The sequence below is a fragment of the Pipistrellus kuhlii genome, unplaced genomic scaffold (genome assembly GCF_014108245.1).
Source record: "Pipistrellus kuhlii isolate mPipKuh1 unplaced genomic scaffold, mPipKuh1.p scaffold_m20_p_8, whole genome shotgun sequence".
Taxonomy (NCBI): domain Eukaryota; kingdom Metazoa; phylum Chordata; class Mammalia; order Chiroptera; family Vespertilionidae; genus Pipistrellus; species Pipistrellus kuhlii.
The window spans coordinates 19,282,365-19,295,415 of NW_023425584.1; the positions used below are offsets into that span (position 1 = coordinate 19,282,365).

The 13,051-nt window shown below is 49.2% G+C and overlaps 1 protein-coding gene across 4 annotated transcripts in view; it reads right to left on the bottom strand.

Annotated features, from left to right (window-relative positions):
- Positions 1–13,051, bottom strand: part of AFAP1L1 (actin filament associated protein 1 like 1) — a 52,535-nt gene that overhangs the window by 14,173 nt on the left and 25,311 nt on the right. For 3 of the 4 annotated variants that reach the window (XM_045576548.1, XM_045576547.1, XM_036423911.2), the window contains exons 2-8: positions 11,221–11,349; positions 10,076–10,159; positions 9,268–9,365; positions 8,081–8,189; positions 3,167–3,265; positions 2,303–2,514; positions 1,159–1,338 (exon numbers count right to left, since the gene is read on the bottom strand). In XM_045576548.1, coding sequence (XP_045432504.1) covers positions 1,159–1,338; positions 2,303–2,514; positions 3,167–3,265; positions 8,081–8,189; positions 9,268–9,365; positions 10,076–10,159; positions 11,221–11,349 — 911 coding nt within the window. Of the gene's footprint in view, positions 1–1,158; positions 1,339–2,302; positions 2,538–3,166; positions 3,266–6,643; positions 6,962–8,080; positions 8,190–9,267; positions 9,366–10,075; positions 10,160–11,220; positions 11,350–13,051 lie in introns of those variants that run through there. The other variant, XM_045576549.1, reaches the window with a different exon arrangement.

The following is a 13,051-nucleotide window of genomic DNA, read 5'->3' on the forward strand; positions in this document are numbered from 1 at the left end:
CTCACCTGCCCCTTGAGGGCAGAGGCTCCACTAGCAGTCAGGTTCTCTCCCTTTCCTTCCTGAGACAAAGGCAGTAAAGAGAAACTCTAAACATGGGGTTGGGGGAAGGGAGTGTTGGGGAAGAGCTGGTTATCACAGGAAGGAAGGGAGAATGGGGAGGGAGGGGTTTGGTTTCTTTGTTCCAGCAGGAAGATCACACTTGGAGGGAAAAGGGTGTCTGAGTGAAATGGAGGCAGGATGCAGGGTTGGAGGGCCCACTGAAAGAGACTGGGGGCGCTGCCTTCATTGTCACGGCACAGTAATCACTGATAATTACTAAGCACTTACTGCCTGGCAGATACTATGTCAAATGCTCTCTAGAATTCTTACAAGAACCGTTAATTAGAGGAGGAAACAGAGGCAAGTCATTTGCAGGTCCCACAGCCTCTCAGGCCTGGGACTTGAACTCAGGTTTGTGTGTCCCCTAAGGCCTCCCTCATGATCACTGTGCCGCACTACCTATGGCTTTTGGTGTAGAGTTCCCTGTTAGCTTCTATCCTAGCCCCATCCACTTGGTTGTGTGGTCTTTGGCAAACCACACAATTTCTCTGTGCTTCAGTTTCCTCATCTGTAGAATGGAAACAATAATAGTTCCATTGCAAAGAGTAAATGGGGTCATGTGTGTGAAGCTCTTAGGACAACAGATGGCACACAGTATGTGCCCAGGACACTAACTCTAATGGTTCGGTGCAGCTGCAAGATGCAGAAGCTGGGCCACAGTGGACGTGACAAGGATCCACATTTCACATAAGACAAGGAAGGATTTTCCTTCTTTTAAAAGAAAAAAAAGGATTAGCTTATCTAATGGTAAAATCAGCTTCCTTCGTAGATATTAAGCTCTCCATTCCAGGAGATGCATCAGTGCAGGCTGGACAAGCCCACAGTAGGTTAGGCGGTAATTCAGATGATGAGAAGAAACAGGCCTCCAGCCTGAGGTCTGTCTCCTGGAGATGCCCGAGGCCCATTTCCACACAGAAGCCCTAGCCATGCACCGGCATTGGCCCCTTCCCTGGAGCAAAGCCTGCTCTTCCAGAGGCAGGAGCCCACCCCACTGAGAGCTGGTCCTGGGAAAGAGGAAGGAAGGGAGGGCAGGTGGAAGGAGGGCACAGCTCCCGGTACCTTCAGCCACTCCTCGGCCTGCTCCCGGCTCTGCAGTGCTAGCACCAAGATCTCAGTGGCCCCCTGGGAGAAGCGCAGCTCATGCCTCTTGTGCCGGCTGTCCTTGGGCACGTAGATGACATTACAGGCATCCAGGGCCAGCCTCAGATGTGGCTGCCGGTCCTTCGAGCTTTTATAACACTGGAAAGGGAGAGAAGAGGTCAGGGTCTCCTGGAGTGGAGGGTAGAGGAGGGAGACACCCTTGCACAAAGGGGAGCTCTACCTACCCGACAGATATCTCTCCTCCCCACCCAGCCCAACCATGGGCACTGTGCAAAGACGGGCTGTGGCTGTTCACCCCGAGAAGAGAGGGGGTATCTTTGGGCAATCTTCAGATATCAAGGGCTACTGAGGGGACCCATGGGCCACAACTACTTATTAGGAAGAGATAAATTTTAGCACAATACTAGGAAGACCATTTGAGTCTAAAGAACTTCTTTAAAGAGAAGAAACAGGCTGGCTTGGGAGGAAGTTGGCTCCTTGCTACTAATGGGCTGCATGCTAGGAATTTGCGAGAGGGAATTCTAGCAGAGATAGAGGGTTGGGTTTGGGAAGTCAATAGTTTATCAGTAATGATTATCGCTACCCAGTTCTTATTATGAGGCCAGCATAACCTTGATACCAGAACCTGGCAATGACATTACAGAAAAGGAAACTTATAGGCTAATCTCTCTCATAACAGTTACAAAATATTTAAAAAAAAATACATTTTATTGATTTTTTTACAGAGAGAAAGGGAGAGGGATAGAGAACTAGAAACATCAGTGAGCGAGAAACACCTACCAGCTGCCTCCTGCACAGCCCCTACTGGGGATGTGCCCACAACTAATGTACATGCCCCGGATTGGAATTGAACCTGGGACCCTTCAGTCTACAGACCAATGCTCTATCCACTGAGCCAAATTGGTTTTGGCTAGGTTTTATTTTTATTTTTTTAAAATTCTACTCCAGTGGCAGAACACCGATCTTCAAAGCACCAGGCCTTGAGCCTCTGCGCACAAAGCAAGCTCAGGGTAACTGAGGCAGACATGCCTGCACACACACAGATAAACACACGTGCACAAGCCCACGAGAGGCCGAGAGGAACACGCCTGTGCCCACTCACCAGGAGCTGGTCCTCCTTGATGACAGTCAGCTGCTTGGCCCACTGCCCAAAGCGCTTCTTCCGCAGCAGGAAGGCACATATCCTGCAGTCCTTCACCAGGTGCATGGAGGACTCCTCGGAGGGCCACTGGTGCGTGGGCTGCAGCCCCTTCCCGTCCTCCTCCTCCTCGTCGTAGGACTCGTAAGAGCTGCTCATTGCGTCCGAGTCGTTGTCTGCAGGCGCCATGGGAAAGGACCTGCCACTGTGCCATCAGCTGGGTCTCACCTCCCCACCCCTTCCAAGGCATCCTGCTCTGGGGCCCCAGGACCGCGAAGGGGTGCGTGTGAGGTGTGGTTATGGTAATGGCCACACACCCACATGGGTGCTGTCCTCTATCTTTGCCTCTAGCTTTGTGGCCTTGGCAACTTCTCAGAGCTTCAGTTTCCTCATCAGTAAAACCATCATAGTGAACACAGTATCATAGCATCTGCCCATTTGGGTTGCCGTGAGAGTCAGTGGATGTGGAGTGTTTGGCTAAGTGCCTAGCAGTTAGTGAGAGCTCTGTAGACATCAGTGACTGTCACTACCCCATCATCTTTGCATACACTGTCTCAAGTCATTCTCATGACACTCAAGCTGTTCTCATTCTATACATAACGAAACTGGAGGCTCAAAGAGAATGAATGACTGTATAAGGTCCGTCACCACGAGTCAGGGCAAGGGCTCCATCGGGGGCTCCTAACTCCTGTGCCAGTGATCTTTCCCCTGAATCCCGGGATCATGGAGGACAAGGGGTTTGGGGCATCTATGGGGACCTTAAAGGGGGTTGGGCACATGCATGCTAAGGGTCAGGCCAAGGGGACAGAAGGCCCTCCTGGTACTTACAGGAGTTCTTCAGTTCTCCGTTCATCCTGGTCGAGGGGTAGTTGCTGTCTGCGTCCTCGTAGTAGCCATCCACAATGGAGTGGGCTGGGCTGCAGCCATCTGTGGGGTTGGCAGAAGGAGCCACACTTTGGAAAAATGTAGGCAGACTCCAGGGGCCAGGGCTAGGGGAGTCCCTGGATACCACTGCCCATTCAGGGGAGAGAGTGGCCCTCCCTGTAGCTCTCCTGGCCAGGGTGTGGGCCTCCTCAGTGTGTCTCATCTGCTGCAGCTCCCCACATGCCCTCTGTGCTCCTGTCACCACAAACTGTCCTGGTGGGCCTTGTCACACCTCCAGGCCTCGCTCACGCTATTCCCTGTGCTCTGTTATTTTCTCTCAGAGAACTCCTACTCACCCTTCAAGACCCAGCCCGAAGTTCTTCTCTCTGACCTTCATAGGCAGAGCATGGTCAGCCCCTCTTCAATGACCCCAGGACAGTGGTGTGTGTGGACGTGAGTCCTGGTCCCTGTACTGCACGGAGTGGTATCCCAGCCTCCTTCCTGTTCCGCCTTGGCCGCATTCTCTGCCACCTCAGCCCTTCTGCTCACTTCCTGATACATCCCCCTCTTTGTATCAAAGCAATCCTCCTCCTAAGCCTCTGTGACTACAAAGGAGGAAATGGACCAGAGGAGGTAATACTAATGCACGTCAGACTGAATACAGCCGTGGCCTGTGCTGAATCTCCACAGCACAATCCCACCCAGGGCTGCAGCACAGAGCAGGGGTGGGATTATCTCGCATTTTATTCTATTCAGAATTACCAGGTATCTTTTTTAAATTGCTGATCCTTGGCTTATATCCCCAGAAACTAGGATTCACTGGTGTGGACGGGGCTGAGGATTCTGCACTTTAAAATCTCCCTACTATTTAACAGGACATTTTAAAACATATGTAAAAATAGAAACTATATTGAACTCCAAGGAGTTGGATTTAAAAAAAAAAAAAAGGTTATTTTGATGTAGACCGTCTCTGGAGCACACTCTGAAGTTCAGTGGGTGAAGGGCATATGTGTTGGGATTGATCAGATTTCAGTGTAAATCGGCCTCCATCATTTGCTGAGTGACCTTGGAAAGAAAACAGTTTTATCTGCGTTTCACCTTCTTCATCTTAAAGTGACAAGCACAGTTCCCACCTTGGATTAGTGATATCATGCATATAAACTCTCAGCACAGTGCATGGCACATTATTCTTATTGTCTCCTCCAGTTCCCATAGTGCAGGGATATAGGCATCAGCCCCATTTTACAGACGAGGAAACTGAGATACACACAATTTGCTAGAGATGAGACCAAGGCAGCCAGCTTAGGGGACAGTGGCACAGCCCTCCTTCAGAAGGCCTTTCTTCACCCAGTCCAGCTCGCTCTCACACCACACTATTCTGAGCACTGCTCTGGGCTCCCAGACCCTGCTGTCCATCTGTTTCCGGAGGATGGCGGTGCTCGCATTCTCAGCGACTGGGACAGCCAGTTCTGTCTCCCAAGTGAGGCTCAGAGCCTTCCTTTCCCAGCAGGACTCTGAGGCCTCACGTGCTGGTGGCATGCCCTGTGAGGTGGACTGGGAGAGTCGGGACCTGGGGTGTGGGGGTGTGGGAGGAAGAGGTGTGAGGGAGAAGAGGGAGGGACAGCCTGGCCAAAGTGCTCAGACACATGGGCCTGGATACTGTGTGAAAGGAAGGATACTCCCTGATGGGCTTGGCACTCTTTCCCTGGATCAGGTCCCTGGCCCTTCCTGAGGCCCTCCCTTCCTTACTGCCCCAGGATGCCTGCTGCTTCCAGAGGCGGCTTCTCTGTGCCAGCTGAGAGGGGGGTGAGCTCTGTAGGGAGGTGGAGGAGCCTCATCTGAGGGGCTTGACCTGGGATTCAGGGCACAGAGCACTTCATTCCCTTCACCCGCTGTCCGCCCCCCCCCCCCTCCCCATTCTCCAGTGAAGAAAATAAAAGTCACTTGCTCTACAGACAGATAGTTGCTAACAGTGACATTAGACCCCCACGACTATGAAGGCTGGATAAAGCCACTGATCACCTGTCCAAACTCACTGTTTCACTGTTTGAACTAGTTTAGCAATCATAAAAATACTATGCCACAGGGGCCCAAAGAGGGAAACAACCCAAATGTCCATCTGATGGATGAATAAACAAAATGAGGAATATTATTTGGCAGAAAAAGGAAGGAAGTACTGATAGATGCAATGGCTTGGATGGACCTTGAAAACATAATGCTAAGTGAAATAAGTGAGAATCAATAGGCCTCACATTGTATGATTCTATTATATGATGTATCAAGAAAGGCAAATCCATAGAGAAAGCAGATTGGTGACTGGTAGGGACTCAGGGGAGACGGGAATAGGGAGTGACTGCTTAATGGGTATGGCCTTCCTTCTGCAGTGATGAGAATGTTGGGGAACTAGATAGTGATGGCTGCACAACACTGTGAATGTATTAAATTCCATTGACTGAACATTTTAAAGTGGTTGAAATGGTCAATTTCCTGTTATGTGTGTTTTACTATAATAAAAAATATATATATGCCCATGGCAAAAAGCATAATCACCAAAGAATTTGAGTGGGAATATATGTTCCCTTCACCCAGTTTTCTTTCTTTCTTTTTTTAAAAATATATTTTATTGATTTTGTACAGAGAGGAAGGGAGAGAGATAGAGAGTTAGAAACATCGATGAGAGAGAGTCATCGATCAGCTGCCTCTTGCACACCCCCCACCGAGGATATGCCCGCAACCAAGGTACATGCCCTGAACGGAATCGAACCCGGGACCCTTCAGTCCCCAAGCCGACGCTCTATCCATTAAGCCAAACCGGTCTCGGCCTTCACCCAGTTTTCTATTCATTTCCCATAGAAAAGCACTGTTGAGTCTCTTGCATATCCTAGAAAAATTGTTAAAATGAATGTCTGTGCATATATACTATTAAAAATAAGTGGAATCATGTCATATACAGTATTATGTGTTTGATTTTTTTCAGTGAATGTATCTTGGAGTTCATTTCTGATCAGTACAGGAGACCTATTTTATTTACTTTTAAAAAAAATCCTCACCTGAGGATATTTTCCCATTGATTTCCGGAAGAATGGAAGGGAGAGATGATGTGGGGAGGGGAAGAGAGAGAAACATTGATGCAAGAGAGACATCAACTGGTGCCTCCCACATATGCCCTGACCCGGGCCAGGGATCAAGTCTGCAACCAAGGTATGTGCCCTTGGCCAGAAATTGAACCTGCAGCCCTTCGGTCCTCAGGCCAAAGCTCAACTACTGAGCCAAACCAGTTAGGGCTATTTACTTTTTTGTGGTTGGAAAATATCTCAGCACATAAACATTTTCACATACATGTGCAGCTACTATGCTGGGTAATCAAAAAGCCATCATGTACTTTCTTTATATATATATTTTCAGGCGTAGACGATTATATTTCAATGTACATCATAGTACCTTGTGGTACTCCACCAAATTGCTGTCATTTCTTAGCACTTGAGATGAAAGCCCCTTCTGGGCCTCGCTACCCTTTTCTTAATCTCTTACTTTACAGCACAAAAGCAATAACAGTGAGTGGCACCCTATGACAGTCCTTTCCTTCAATTCCATCTCACCAACCTACTATCCAAGTCGGGGTTACTGTTCTCCCAAGTTATCAGTAGAACCATATGTGATCTAGGCAACTGAACATCATGTACTTTTTTATATGGATTGCTAAGTCCCTACACCTGAGCCAGTGACTTATCTGATCCTCAAAAGAACAGCCACCTGTTGTAACACTGGAGGAGATCGATTGAGAACAAGTCAAAACCAAACTCTCCTTTTGTGGCCAACTTAAGAGATTTTTTTTTTTTTTTTTTAGTTTTAAAATATACTTTTATTGATTTTAGAGAGGAAGAGAGATAGAAACATCAATGATAAGAGGGAATAATTGATTGGCTGCCTCCTGCATGCCCCACACTTGGGATCAAGCCTGCAACCTGGGCATGTGTCCTAACTGTGAATCGAACCATGACCTCCTAGTTTATAGGTCAATGCTCAACTACTGAGCTATGCTGGCCAGGCTGAGATTTTTCAAAGATAATTTGTACTAGTGCCCTCTTTTTTATTGTGCTCACCTACTGGTAAAAATATAATAATGAAATATAGTTGTATTTGTTTATGTATAAATTACACACATAAATAATGATTATATGTGTTCATATTATATATATATATATATATATATATATATATAATTATATTTAAACTAATTAGAAACATCATGCTATTATTAGATTATAAATTCTATAAAACATTCACATAGGACTTTTTAAAAAAGGTATTGACCTAAATATAAATGACACTTTTAATACTTCTGCCTGCATCATTTCATAAATCCCCTGGGGTGTCCACACTCTCCGCTGAAGGCCTCTGATTTTGACCGTGTGTTTTTTTATCCTATGCCTTGACTTCATAACCTACATAACCTAATCCGCCTGTGAGATGTGACTCTGCTGAAACATGCGTTAGTTCACCAGCCCACTGAGGAGGAGCACTGAGGTTAGCACCAGCTTCAGGGCTAGGCAAAGGTTATAGTGGCCATCTGTGCACATCCACCCCAGTGCATTTACATGCATGTATCTACCCCTCTTTCTTATTTTAAGGGTAAGGGAACAGAGGCCCAGAGAGGGGAAGGGGATTGCCCAAGGCTATACAGAACTGGGACTAGAGCCCAAACTCCTGACCCCTGGCTCCACACCCACTGATGTACCCAGGACGTCATTAAAGAGGCCACATCCTCAGGCAGCTACTCCTCAGGAGGTGCGTATGGCTGGCGGGTGCCAGGCTTGGAGCTTCAGGAGAGGAGCCTCCTACTCTTTGCCCTCTACTCCCAAGGGGACCAGAACTTACTGTGAGAGCTGATGTACTCAGGGGACTTGCCTGGCCCGAGGGGAAGGGCCTCCTCATAGTAGTCCTCAGGCGGAGGCCTGTTTGGGAGCGGTGGAGGCAAGTCTGCTGCCTGGAAGGAGAAGGAAGAGGTATGTGAGACTAAGAAGGTAAGGAGAGCAGAGGAGAGCAGCAGAATGACAGGAAGGAAGCTGGGGAGAGGGAGTAGGCACTCCCAGAAGGCAAGATCTGACTGAGTAGCTATAATATCTAACAGACTTGCAGGAGGGCAAAGCTGGGAAACCTTAAGAGTGTTTGTTTGGCCCTGTGTTTTTATCCAGGTTATTTAGGCAGCAGGGCTTCTGTAATGTCTAAAAGTTTTGAGGACTGTCACATAAAAGGAGTTATGTGCTTGAGTGAACACGCGCACAATTACTAAAAGCTACTGTGAGTGCTGCAGTACCCTATAACCACCTCTACATACACATGAGGACAGCGGGACAAGTGAATGTGAGATGTTATTTAGTGAGGCAGTATCGCCTCGTGGCCAAGAGCTTAGGCTCTGGGGCCAGGGAACCCTGGCTTTACAGCTACACTCTATTACCTTCTTGTTGTGGGACACCAGCATGTCACTTACTCTCCCTGAGCGTCATTTCCTTTCCTGTAAAATGAGGATAACTCACTCAGTTGCGGTGTGCATGTAAAGGACACAGTAAGTTGTCAACAGTTGGAACTGTTGATGCTGATGATAGTGAATTATGCAGCTGAGAAACAAAGGTTGGTGTGATTATGGGTCCCTTGCCCTAATTCTATGGCCCTAAGGCTAGGAACGCTAGATATGGTCCAAACCTTCATTTTGTACGTGAAAAACTCAGACTCAGAGGCCACACAGCAGTAGGGAAGAGGGTAAAGGCCACTCAGTTTCTGGCCCAGAGCTTTCCCTATCACTCCATCTGTGTTACTGCAAGCACAAGCCATGACAGAACCCTTTGGGTCATTCTTTGGGCCTAAAGGGACAGGTCAGCTTACCACATTATCCCTGCTCAGCAGGGGCACAGCAAGCGTGAGTCAGTTTCTGCCCTTAGCTACCACGTGGGAGAGAGAACAGGGTCCTCCACATCCGGGAGCGTCCCCAGCATCGGGGCAGCTTCCCTTGCTCTCTCCAGAGGAGCAAAGGGCCTGAGGGTGTGGGAAGCCAGTTCATGACTCACATGTTTCAGAGATGGGCTCTTGGCTGGCTCAGGGCTGGCTCCTTTGCTGGGCTCCCCTTCGTCCTCAGGCGTATCCCGAAGGCCACCCAGGTCACAGTCTATGAAATGTCAGGCCGTGGGGCAGAGAAAGCGAGGATGAGCAAGGCAGAGCAGGAAGAGGGCTGGATTTGGGGTCAGAAGGCCTCCAATACCAACTCTCTTAGTAACTCTAATGACCAGTGACTTCATCGCTCTGAGACTCAATCTTCTTATCTGTAAACCGCCCTTGTCTCTCTCTCAGAGTTATGGAGAAGATCGAATGAGATACCGTTTGGTACAGTGCTGTGCAGATTTGTAAGGGTTATGTCACGAAAGCAATGTCTTCCCTAAGTCCATTAGCCTCTAACACTCCCTCACTTGACCCACAGCTGTCTCCCTGTGTTGAGCCTCCTCTTGAGATAGAACATTCATTACGCACACACTGCACCAGCCCTGCTTGGCTGCTCCCATGCCCATGGTGCCACTGCACTGCTCAACGCAGGGTCCCAAGCGGCCACTGCTGATGAACGTGAGGTAGCAGGCAGGACAATGCCCCAGGTGCCATACTTCCTTGGCCTGCACGTTCATCCCTTCCTTTCCTCACATTTTGGGGATGACTTCCTATTACCGTACATTTGACTAGACTTGCGGATGTGACAGGGCCCAGAGAGGCTCAGGAACTTGCCTAAAGTGACCATTGTTGTCATGTTGGAGTCAGGCCCAAGTGCAGTTATCTCCTTGCCCGGTCAGGGGCCTTTCCAGAGACTGAGGTCAGGAGAGGGTCACTTACCAAATTCTTCAAAGAGGGACTCCACGAAGCTGGGCCCGGAGTGGAGGTCGGCTGTATTCACATACAGATAGGAGACTTCTTTTTCTGGGAGGAAGGAGAACACACTAACAGTGAGGAGGATGGGGATCGGCAGAAGCTGACTCTGAGGAGGGGCTAGATCTCCCCACTGCATAGGATACAGGATTCAGTTTGCAAAGCTTGTGCACAACCAAAATGATTTCTTTAGTTTTCAAACCTTGCTTTCATTTTTACATTGTTACTGAGGTCCTCCTCCAAGTGAAAGGATGCTTAGAGCCCATTATAGAAAACAGAATACAGGGGGCGCCCTGGAGTGGCTGGGGGCAGGGGCTCCAGCCAGCTCAACGGCCACTGTCCCCTTCCTCCACCCAGTCCTGTGAGGGCAGCCAGTGACTTGGACCTTCTTTGTCACTGGGAAGTGAGGCTCAGAGAATCACTGAGTAGTGACCTCCCAGCCTATCACTCAGACACCCTTCAGTAGTGCGGGACACGGGGCCAGCCCATTAGAGTTCACTGAGCTCCTGATGTACACAGATCATCTTGGGGGCAGATGGGAGTAGAGGAAAGGCTGGAGCAGGTGAGGAGGCCTTGCTGCTGGGAAGACAGGCAGAGAAGCTGTGGGAAATGGGGTGGGGAATGAATAATGATGTGGGGCCAACTCATAAAGATGGTGTGTGTCAGTGTGCGTCTCTGTACAGGAATGTGTGATGTGTATGTGTTGTGTATGAGAGCATGTGGGGTGTGAGAAATGTGTCATGTGTGCTGTGTATGTGAGTGCATACTGTTGGTGAGAGTGTGATGTGTGTCACATGTTGTGTATATTTGTTATGGATGTGCTATGCATGTGAGGTGTATGTGAGAATGTGGTGTGTGTGTGAGTGTGGTATGTGGCATGTACCTTACAAATGTGTGTGGCATTTGCATTGTGTGTGTGGATTTGTGATGCCTTGGTGATGGAGAAGCACAAAGAGCACAGGCAGAGTTGTGGTGGAGAAGGGCCGATGTGGATGAGGACATTGGCCAGACCACGCAAAGTGTTGAATGCTATGCTGTGAACTTCCTCCTGCCAGCAGCCTGGGAGCTCCTGAGGGTCCTGAGGGGCTCTGGGCAGAGTGCTGATGTCTGACCTGGGAGAGGCTGCAGGCTCTGCAGGATGGAGGCCACGGCCATCTTCTTCTCCAGGGTGGTGTCGCTGAGGTACTCGTGGTCCAGGAGGCTGAGCAGCCCCGTGAGCTCGGGGAGCAGCTGCTCCAGCACTGCGGAGGAAGCACGGTCACAGCGCTGTGTCCCGGGTCCCGGGACCCAGCCCTGCTCCCATCTCCTAGAGGCCAGGGGTCAGAGGGTGGGGCTGGGTGCAACAGGAGGCCTCAGAGGCCTTCACACAGCTGCCCCAGTGCTGGCCACCCTTGGGAGAGCCCTGCTTAGTTAACTGGGACATTCCTCTGGGCTTCTCCACTCTGCCTCAGACCTTACATGGCCTTAGCCTGAGGACTGAACCTCCCAGGCTCATTCTGGCAACTGAGTCCAGGTGGCCCGAGGAGAGGCACTTAGGCCTCCCTTTGTCCCAGCATGCCCTTTGCTTTGCAGGCCTGGGGCCCTTGCTCACCACAGCCCGAGGCTCAGTGCAGGCCCCAGGCTGGAGCCCTGGCGGTCCAGGACACAGGCAGGAAGGGAGCCTTCCTGTCCCATCAGTCTATACGCTTCAATCTCTGGAACCTTCTGTATCCGGTGCCTTGGCAGGAGCCAAACTAAACATTAACCCTTTCTATCCCAGGCCAAAAACTACCATTACCGTTCTTTCTTTCCATTAGACACCAGTGTTTTTTTAAACTTGTGTGTGTATAGGAATCTTGGGGATCTTGTCAAAATGCAGATTCTGACTCGGGAGGTATGGGTGGGACCTGAGAGTCTGCATTGCTGACAAGCTCCCAGCTGCTGCTGCTGCTGCTGGTGGTGGTTGAGACCACATGGAGTTGCAAAATCCTAGGGCACAGAATCCTTTAAAAGTTGGAGCGTGCCAAGACCATGATGTCATTGATGTCTCCCTGTCCCAAATAGTAACAGGAACTTGGTTTGCCTTAAAGCTAAAGACCTCATTACAATACTAGTATTGTCCTGCTTTGCAACTTGCCAATCCCTTGTGTATAATAACAGCTAACCTGTGCTGAGCTGCCTAAACCCTTTCAGACTTGCAGTCTTATTTATATCTCCTATCAAGAATTTCATTATTGCCATTGTACCGAGAATGAAACTAAGGCTCAGAGTGGTTAAATAACTTCTTCAGTCACACAGCTAGCATGGCCTTGGCTGGACCTGGTTCCCTCACTCTCTTCCTTTCCTCATGGCACCACATTGGTTTGCAGTATTTTATAAATCCTACCAACAGGTTTTGGGATAGGTCCCATGATCACCCTAACTTTTTAGATGAAGAATCCAAGGCTCAGGGAAGATAAATAACTTGCTCGAATTACACAGACGCAAGCAGAGGAGATAGGACTTCAACTCTAGTCTCTTGACTTTCAACTCCATGAGGTTCTTCCCACCCTAGGCTCTCCTGGGGAAGTGTTGAGGCTGACTTGTAGCTACAGGATCTGGATGGCTCAGAGGGGCTATAACATCCTGCTTAAGAGAGCTAAACCTGGAGCCAGACTGCCTGGGTTCAAGTTCAGGCTCCATCATCCATTAGCTGTGGGACCTTTGACAAGTTATTTAGCCTATAACTCAGTTTACTCCTCTGTAAAGGGGGGGTAATAACAGTACCTGCCTTTTATTAGTAGGGTCCTTGTGAAGATGAGTATGTCAGGCATGAAAAACGCTGTGCCCATACATAGTAAATGCTCACAAGGGAGGCCATGCTGATTTCTACAGGGAGGGCATTGAGGGGAAGGTACCATGGGAGCTTTCTGTGGTTTGCAGTCAGAGTTCATAGTTGAAAACCCACAACACTGCTCTGCTGTC